The 10,183-nt window shown below is 37.9% G+C and overlaps 1 protein-coding gene across 1 annotated transcript; it reads left to right on the forward strand.

Moving 5' to 3' along the window:
• Positions 1-2,777: 2,777 nt before the first annotated feature.
• Positions 2,778-9,055, forward strand: LOC124277319. Its single transcript, XM_046712976.1, has 4 exons — positions 2,778-2,905; positions 3,902-4,002; positions 6,689-6,748; positions 8,846-9,055. Exons 1-4 carry the CDS (start codon positions 2,798-2,800, stop codon positions 8,958-8,960), a joined length of 384 nt encoding a protein of 127 aa, XP_046568932.1. The 5' UTR covers positions 2,778-2,797; the 3' UTR covers positions 8,961-9,055.
• Positions 9,056-10,183: the final 1,128 nt, after the last annotated feature.

Here is a 10,183-nt window from a genome sequence, read left to right on the forward strand (position 1 = left end):
TAGTGCCACACTCTAAATACATGTCATCATTACGCATAGATGATACTTTCATTAACATAGAACATTAACTTAAAATATATATTTCTTCAACGTTGAATATACTTTCATCAACGTAGAAGATAATTACGCAGTGTGCGAAATAGTTTCCAAATTTTGCTTGTCAGTCGGGCTAGCTATGCCAGAAAGTAACTTGCCCACAAAATAATTCACTATCCCGAAATTCGAATGTAGAAACATTACAAGAATAGATGAGAGTAAGATATTGTCAGCATGACACGGGTTTCATCATTAAGCTGCTAATATGAAATTTTTATCAGGCCATAATCTTGCATGATTTAAAAGTGTATTATAACTTAACAAGTCGAAGAGAGTGATGTATTTACAAAATGACCCCATGAAAATTCACTGTAGAGATTTACTGGCCCGACTGGATTTGTACTAGCCACGGGCTAGCGGGCCAGTGGCTATTTCGCATACAGTTCTTACGTCTACGTAGATGATACTTACGTCTACGTAGATGATACTTATGTCTACGTAGATGATACTTATGTCTACGTAGATGATACTTATGTCTACGTAGATGATACTTACGTCTACGTAGATGATACTTACGTCTACGTAGATGATCCTTATATCTACATAAATGATACTTTCATCAAGCACAATATGTTAAGAACCATTTTAACGTTAATCATCATAAACGAAGTTAAGATAGATACGCGCAAAAACAACAATGGAGGCCATTGTTCCATCATGACGCCGTTCCAGGGGACCTGCTCATAGCTTGCAACTTGACGACTTCGTATATTGGCGGATGCTAGTTTTCAGTGAGTTGGGAGTAACTGGTGTTCTCCTAAATAGTGTAGTACCGAGCTGTTTCCTGCTGGAATTGTTACACTTGTCGCCATTTCGATGCTGGGAGGCCTCACGAGTTAAATCTGAGAAAGAAAGAAAGAAAAAAAGAAAGAAGGAATGGGTGAATGGAAGAGTGAATGAATGAATCAGCGATGTTCACCAGTGTACAGTACCTCATATATACTGACGTTCATAAGAAAGTACACACCTGGTGTTTTGGGACTATTTCCATTAAAACCATAAATATTTCGCTAGCAATGTTGTAATTGGGTACAATATCTGGTGTTTTGGAAACACTTGCACGATGTTTGTGACAAGGCAGAATCAAAACACTTTTTAAAATATTAATGCTGTTTTAAAGAAAACATTTTACCAAAGAATCAGGTGATTGTGTCCTTTCTTCTGAACGTCAGTTTATAAAGAAATTCACAACACAAATTGCCCTTACATGTTTCATCTTTACTTTAGGAAGAAATTACTTGGACAGAATATAGTATCACAGCACTTACTCACTTTTCACTGTATTGATATTTGTTTGAGGAAATACCAAACACCAACTCCCACCACCTTTTCACAGCTTGGACTTGTCCAATTCAGGGGACAATTGCTTTTGTTTTGTTTCGTCTTGCCATTGCCGACGAATGTGAAAATGATTTTTATAAAAGTGAATAAATGTAGATGTAGTATGTTTGCATAAGCCAGACAAGTAACATAATTATGTGTACGGTGAGATAAGTTCGTTTTCCGCCGGTCATGGTTTGATTCGGGGTCGAGGAACACAACCTTGCATAGATGGTGCGTCAACAATGTATCCACTTTTCACAAGGGGGTTATATGTGATCTGACACGCAGAAACGGTAGCTGCAATTCTGTCACAAATTTGCCCAGTGTAGATCCGGGTTAGATTTAGTCTTCAACAAGTAGAAGTAAGAGGCTACGAACTTGGCGTGGTCAGGTGGTCAGGCTCACTAGCTTTGTTATGAACGACCGACGATCATATCAATAGCTGAACTGTCATGAAAAGACTGCATGATTTACATAACGCTTTCCTATGGTTGAAATATTGCTGAATTCGTTAAACACATACGCACGCTCGCGCGCGCTAATCTTTCCCTGAACCAAAGGAAGAAAGTTCTTATGGATGTCAACTTCTTTATTATGAGGAACACAAAATTAACATCAATATAACTCTCTTCCTGTAGCGTATCACTTCTAAGTCCAATTCAAGGACCAGTCCTTGAACTGCATTATTTTCTCTATTGCCAAGCCCTTCCTCCATTGCTGGAGCTCTACTGCAGCAAGTCTAGATTTCCTCAGGTCCCGAATCTCCCATCTCACTGGGGCTTCTTGTCAATATAAGAAGAATTATTTGTTTCTGTCAAAATTATATATATTCAGAGACTAATATTAGTTTAACTCAGGCGCACGCACACACACACACACACACACACACACACACAGAGGTTAAATATAGAATCTCACCCAAGTGTCTTCTGATATCAATTATATCAACACGAGTTGATAAAGTTACAAATATGCGAGGCTTGCCGAGGATATTTTAACTTTTATCAACGAGTGTTGATATATTTGATATCAGAAGACACGAGGGTGAGATTCTGTTTATCATCCAAAATCACCCTTCATTAGTTTGCAATGAAAAATGTACATCTCTCAACACAGTACTGCCATTAGGCTTGCAGTGAAGCGATGTCGTAGCATTGTGACGTCATCAAGTTCATGACGTCATAGCATTGTCAGGGCATTGTACAAAATCTACTGTCAAAGCGATATCTCCTAGAAGATATCTTTTGATCTCACACAAGCAATATCTCCTGTGGAACACAGTTTTGGATGATAAACTCATTTTCAGTAGTTGTGGTGATTTTACCGTCGCACATCAAAAGTTATCTCCCTTACACACATGGGCGTGTAACTCCTCAACATGGCCGCGCGAGATAGCAAGCAGGTTCAACATGCTAACAAGGACTATTTCGTATTTCCTAACCCGTTTTTGGTAGTGGCAGTACTGTTCGGACTGTGGTTACTCGGGGTATGACTCTATTCTAGTTCACCTGCCAGCAGCAGATGTGCAGACGAAATAATATAAACAATACTGACTCAGTACCTGTTTTGAACTTGAAGCGAAAATAATGACATACAGTAGCCCGGTCAGCCCAAGTTCTGAATCTGAAGGGTCCAAAACCACTCTGTTTTGTGTGTGTGTTTTGTTGTTTTTGAGCAATGCATGTATAGGTCGTCTGTTTTTATTTGGTGTGCGCCCAAACTTTAGAAACTCACCTTCCTACTATATTTGAGTTGTTTATTGTTTATGTATAGCCAAAGTCGGCACAGTTCTGTCTAAATAACCACAACGTTTGAGCTTGGGGTGGGTAAACTAATACTGGCCAGATAAGCAGCTGATAAATACCATTGTTTGGAAATATGTGATCAGATTATAGATAACCACAGGTTGCAGTATGAGAAAATAAAAGTTAAATTATTCTCAAAAGCACTCCTTTTTGTCATGTGGAAATATTTGATGTAATATTTGGATGTGTTGTCCTATTTTCATTTAAAATATTTTCTCGAAAAATGTGTTGGCTTATTGTACAGATTTTGCTGTGTGCCACGAGGCATGACACGCTCTCCTTTACGCTCACCTACGACATGTTTATGATATGGTCAATATCATACATTTTTTTCTGCATTTGGCTGAGAATTTTTCTTAATGAAAGTAGGAAGGAATATTTTGATTTTATTTATTATTATGAATGAGAAGGTAAGGATCATAAGACAGGTGACATAATTATAATGCTCAAGATTTGTTTTTCAACTGAATTATACCAAATTAGGTTTTCTTATGCACCAGTTGAGGAATATGTAAGATATACACTGATTGACATATACCTTGATTGACATATACCCAAAAGTTGATATCAGAAAAATGTTAAAAGCAAAGTTTATTGTTATTACTATGAGCCATGTAACCTCACAGATAGACAGATTCAAGTAAATAAATGTTTTTAAACAATTTGTTCTTTTTCAGATCTCCACATTTGCACCAGATAGGATACCCTTGTTTCTCGGACCACTAGGAGACTTTGCCAGACACCTTGGAAAAAACTACCCCAGTGTGTGTCTGGGCTTGTGAGTTGTCCTTTCAACATTCTTCAACAAACATCTAAACTGTGCATTGAAAACTACAGTTGTATTAGCAACTAAAGGAACCCTATTGGTAGGCTTTCAGTTAAGACTGTCATTAAGATCCGGAATTCAGCTCGTCATATGAGGTGATTAACAGGATCTGTAGTCAGGCACACTTTGATGCATGTCACTGTACTCCAGCTGAGTAGATCGATTGCTCATGATGTCAGTCACTGGATTGTCTGGTCCAGGCTTGATATTTAAAGCCCACTGATGGCTGGATTATTGCAGTGTGGAATTAAATAACAAGTATCAGTTAAAGTCACACTGTGCTTAAAACATCCTCGATAATGCATCCACGGCTTGGCCCGATATATATTATGTCCCTTTGCGGGCTCCGCCAAGCCGCCGTTACATCCGAGCTTGCCAGTGTCAACAAAGATAGCGGTTGCAGTCGTGAAGGTTTGTTTGCAGTGCCACTCAAATTATTGGGGAAATCATACCGAAAAATTGACAGATCTGCAAATTAAAAAAATTATATGAAAGAACTCCTACTTCTTTCAGAGTACCTCTGCATCAACTGTGTTGCTAAGTTTAAACGGTTAGATAATTTAAGAAGCGAAAGTGAGTTTTGATTGGTTCGTTCAACTTCCCAGCCAAAAAAGACAGCCAAGGGAGGTAATAAAATCATCGGCCAAGCCATGATGCGTCTGAGGTATAGTGGAGAGTGATCGTAACATTAAAATGGCTAACAGTATGAATGTCTCTGTTGTTTCATGATTGAAATAAACAGCAATGTGACCAGTATTGACTCACCAGAAAACAGTTTCAGACACTGTAGATATGCCTATAGTCCGCCAACTGAACTTTTAGCTCCCTGTTTTTCAAAATTTACCTTTTAACCAAAAATGCCTTCAAAATGTTTTTGTGCACACGCTCTTTATATCTTATGACCTATCCAAGGTTTAAATTTCATAATTTTATGTCAATTATTAAAGCTTCTTCTTAAGAAGCCATCTTATTAAAATATGAAAAATAGAAGTAGTTACACAAGGGAGTAAAATGATACGATGGAGCAGCCAACAACATGGTGTGACATGCGTGCATCTTGTTTACATTGTTACGACTGCAAGCAAATCTACGGGGACTGTTTAATCATCATAAATCCATTTTAAACAAGTAGATTCATTGAAGTCTTTAAAGACTGGTTGCTGATCTCTTGTATCTATATCCAAATTTGAGCAACAGCTTGCATATGGTATGCTTTGATACAGTGATGTTGTGGTCTTCTTTTGAACAATAGTTTCGTCAGTTTCCTTGACAATATGGATCGATGTAACCGACGCATGACGTCCCTCACAATCCTTCTATCGAATTCATCAAGCTTTATTTTCTTTGCATGTTTTGAGACGGTCCCCGATTTAACTGCCATGTCATCGTCAGGCTCTGAAATAGTGTCATCGGAGATAACTCTTTGCAATATTCTTTTGCAGATCTTCGTGGCATTAAAATAAAAAAAAAAGAGTTTTTTTTTTGCTTAGCCTCGCTCTTGAAAAAGTCGTAAACTCTTTTGATGATTTGCCAGTCATCTTTGTACAACATCGTTTTCCCTACAACCTGTGCGTGTTGATGATCTTTGACATCACTTAATTGGCTAATGTAAATACCCGTTCATGTACATATCACGCTGACACACATTTTACAGTGTTGTTGGCTTTTCCGTCAGGTGTGTTAACCCCTCGTAAAATTCTCCACAGTTTTACGATTATTATATGACAGGCTTAAAGGCAAAATCTTTAATAATCGTTTTAGAATTACTAAAATCGATATCTTGTTAGGTCACAGTATACAATTACCATATGAACAGAGCAGTGTTTTAAAATATTCAGGAGTTTTATGTAAATTGTGAAAAACAGGGTGCCAAAAGTTAAGTTGACAGACTATAGAAACATAACGTTGTTCTCCTGTCTTCATATTCAGGAAAACATCTTTTGCCCCTAATATTTCATTTATGGCTTATGGCAGTGTCCAGATTCAGTAAATATATAGTGAGGGCTAGCTTATACAAAACCACAATTTGAATGTAGATCTCTACCAAACTAGTAGGGGCGGTGGGGTAGCCTAGTGGTTAAAGCATTCACTCGAGCTCGTCCCACTGAAGACCCGGGTTCGATTCCGTACTCACTCACTCACTCACTCACTCACTGTATGTGGAGCACATGCACAAGTGCCGACAAAGTTATTGACTAATTTACCTGTGCTGTAATGTGCTGTTTCCATCTTTTCTCTCACACCTGGCTGTTACTTTCTTTGCACCCCTCCCTCGTAACAAATCGTGAACTGTGTCAAAATGTTAATGATAGTTTGTTAAACAACTTTTACTTTTAGGACATAAATTCTGCAAAAAAATCACAGAGTGGGTATGATCGTGAGCGGTCTGAGTATTATATGTTTATTAGTTGTTGAGTTGATTGCAATTCATTGGTCCGCTTGTGAGCCAAACAGACTATAGTGTTCACAATGGTTGTTCTGACTGGCTGTTGACTTACCACTCATGTCTGTAAGTCAAGTGAGCATGTATCATGGCCTGTTGTGATGATGATATAGTTTTGGGCCTAGCCATTATGTAACAGACAACAGATGTGGCCCACACTGACATGTTTTCTGTATGCTGGTCGTATGTTCCCAGGACCGTGATGACGTTGGTGGTGCACTGTCTGGAGGCAGCGTATGCGGAGAAGCTGTGCATGTAAGTACATCAGCAGCATCCGACTGATGCAGGAATATCATCCCAGTGTCTTCTGGCATCAAATATAGCAATTACAGGCAATACAATCTCTGAGGCATCATTGGAGTTTTAAACTTGCGGTAATATGTTTTAGCTTTACACAGAAGATTAGGATTCTAATTACTATCCAAAGTCATTCTTCCTTTCACAGTTTGTAAACAGTAATAGCCAGTGTATTGAGTGTTAAAAAGTATCACTAACCTTAAGGGCCTAGATTTTCGAAGCTCTGTTAGTGCTAAGATAGTCGTAAGTTAATGTAAATGTATGGCACTTATGACTATCTTAGCACTAAGAGAGCTTTGAAAATCTAGGCCCAGCTTCATTGGCAAGGAGATTATTGATGTCATTTGATTGTGATGTCATGGCATTAACCAGTGATGTCACAATGCTCTGCAAAGCAGATCTCCTGGGTCAAATTGTTGTATCTCAACCAAGAGATGTTTTCTGCTTATATTTAAGCCAGTTTCAGATAATACTCTGACTTACTGTAGTGTTATGTAAATGTCAGAATTTAACCCATATTATATTAACTCATTAAGCCCGAGAGCCACCTCACTACTCAACACCTGGAACCCCTTGCTGACTGCCCACTCGCTGTGTCGAGACTAATTAGTGCTAATCACACCTGATTTCCCTGGCAGGTTTCGGGGATGACAGGAAACTGTCTAGTCGTACAACAAGTCCTGATTGTTTAATTGTGTCATAAAGATATATGTTGAAAGAAAGCAGGTGTGAATACATACATAGCGTGTATTGCAAAGTTTTATGTAATTTTATTGCAAGTTTCTCTTGTAGACCTTTGGCTGCTTGTACATTTATATTTTATCACAATATGCATGTATTCTCTGTATGTAGGGATGAGACACACATAAACAAATTCTCTTTCTCATATATCATTTTCGAGGTTTAAGTTTACAAAACATCTATGACAATGACATACTGTAAAGAAGAATTTACTAACATACTTTATGATCTTTGACGAAAATAGCGTTTTTGCCGATATATTTCTAGTGTATACAAATTATTTTAATGAAAGTACTATTATGCTAGTCTGTGACTAACATAGAGCACATTCATAGCTTGGCACTTTGTTTCATCTAGATTTAATGCAGAAAACATATGTGACCATACAAACATACATATAAAAATGTGTACTACATATTCCTTGCTTAGACATAAAACAAAGATTCATGTGATAGGGCGTCATCAAATTTCCCGAATAGAACGTTCGGTGTCTCAACTGTTCAATATAGTGGCTGGCCACATGTTACCTGTGACCAATTGTATCATGAGATACCTGTCACACAGGAAAGGACAGGTGATAGGGTGTGGGCGAAATTTCTGAATAGCACGTTTGGTCACTCAACAGCTTGGATAGAGATTGATTATTGGCTATATTGCTGACCAGTCGATATGCTGGGTTTCGGCTTTATCAACTCAAGCTATCATGTATCAGTTTGTGTATTGTAAACATACACACTGGTACCGATGTATTAAATATACACATAAGACAAATAGGAGTAGATAGACACTTTGGCGAGTTTATTTGTCCTCATTTTAGTGTATTTCGATAAGTAAAACAATGCACTTGAAATAATAATAATAATAAATGTGGATTTATAATGTCCAGATATGACACAATTTATAAAGATAAAAGTCGGGAGTGTTGAGTGGAGTTTGTCACTCATTTTAGGTATTCTTTAGTCTTGATTTGAATTTCTCAAAAGTTGGAATTTCAACTCTGATGGAAATTCCAGACCATTGGGCAGTGCTGGAGAAGGATCTGGATTTTATGGTATTTAGGAACTATTTTGGTCACTTGAACGGAGTTTACGTGCTACCATTGTGACAGAGGTATTAGCATTGTGACGTCATGAGTGTAAACCATTATGACATCAAACGTCTAGCGGTATTACACTAGTGTAATATTTACGTAAAACTATTACACTGCAGTATCTTCCAAGGGCGAGTAATAAAGCTTGAATATTATTGAATGCAGCGCTAAACAACCAACCAAAATAAACCTCCCTCCCTCATGGTCAACATTGTGTGTTTCAGAGACAAACAGCTCAACATGGGGGCCTCTGTCAAGTGGACGCTACAGACACTGATATTTGGATTTCCTTCTCTGATTAGACTAAAACCATACTCGCCACACAAAAAACTGTCTTAACTAATATAGATAGAGGATACTAAACGACCTTCCGTGTAATACCATATTTTTCCTTATCCTGACTCATGCTAATTATGCTTGTCTCCTTCCTCTTGCGAATGATAGTGGAACACTTGAAATCCCTTGAAGTTCCCTTTAAAAAAGCGGACGTAAAATCACTCACCCAAGAGTAGTGTCCCTTTCCTCCCTTTTGCGCCCAATTGGTCACATGATCGGCCAAGAGAAAGGAGACAAGCATAATTATCATGAGTCAGGATAAGTATAAAATATCAATTTTAGTCAGAAAATTACATTTTTATTAAACGAGTTAATGATTTTCACGAGTTTAATAAAAGTGGTATTTCATGGGAGCGAGTTTAGTATTCTGTTTATTACTCGCGAACATAAACTGATAGAAACTGCCTACAAAGTGTGATGACTCTCAGCGTTCCGTGAGTCAAACTAACTAGGTCTAATACCATTGTGACAGAGGTATTAGCATTGTGATGTCATAACTGTAACCATTATGACGTCATACGTCTAGCGGTTTTACACTAGTGTAATATTACCGTAAAAATATTACACTGCAGTATCTTCCACGGGCGAGTAATAAGCAAACATATTTTATTGTACATATTACCATGTTATGTATGTTGGTGCTCATGATTCCAGTAGAGAAGCTCATTGTAATATATGATTGTGGAAGTTGAGGTTAAAGTGGGAAGGATGGTGAAGAGTACTGCTGGATCTGTCCTGGGCCCCATTCAACAAAACAATTGTAACGCTAAGATGATCGTAACTCCCATACTTTAACAAAGATTTATGACTGTTGTAGTGCTACGATGATCGTAACTCCCATACTTTAACAAAGACTTATGACTGTTGTAGTGCTACGATGATCGTAACTCCCATACTTTAACAAAGACTTATGACTGTTGTAGTGCTACGATGATCGTAACTCCCATACTTTAACGAAGTCTTACGACCGTCATAGCGCTATGATTGCTTTGAGGAACGGGGCCCTGGCCTGGACCTGGATCTGAACTGATCTCATGAATAAAGCAAGATTTATGGATGTCAGCTTCTTTATTGTGAAAAACACCTTGTGTTATTAATAAAGAAGTTGACATCCATAAATCTTGCTTTTCTTATGCATTCCACTTCTAAATGCCCTTCAAAGATTTGATCTCGTGAGGTTTCGTTTTTTATCGGTTGCGATATAATTATGTAACATGTACGCAGTT

The sequence above is a fragment of the Haliotis rubra genome, unplaced genomic scaffold, assembly GCF_003918875.1.
Source record: "Haliotis rubra isolate DU_JTF1 unplaced genomic scaffold, ASM391887v1 Scf22, whole genome shotgun sequence".
NCBI lineage: Eukaryota > Metazoa > Mollusca > Gastropoda > Lepetellida > Haliotidae > Haliotis > Haliotis rubra.

Excerpts from the sequence above, each read along its gene's own strand:
- LOC124277319 (XM_046712976.1), top strand. The coding sequence starts at position 2,798 with ATGGCCGCGCGAGATAGCAAGCAGGTTCAACATGCTAACAAGGACTAT. Across the intron at positions 4,003-6,688 it reads CCCAGTGTGTGTCTGGGCTT|GACCGTGATGACGTTGGTGG; the intron begins GTGAGTTGTCCT and ends GTATGTTCCCAG. Across the intron at positions 6,749-8,845 it reads TATGCGGAGAAGCTGTGCAT|AGACAAACAGCTCAACATGG; the intron begins GTAAGTACATCA and ends TGTGTGTTTCAG.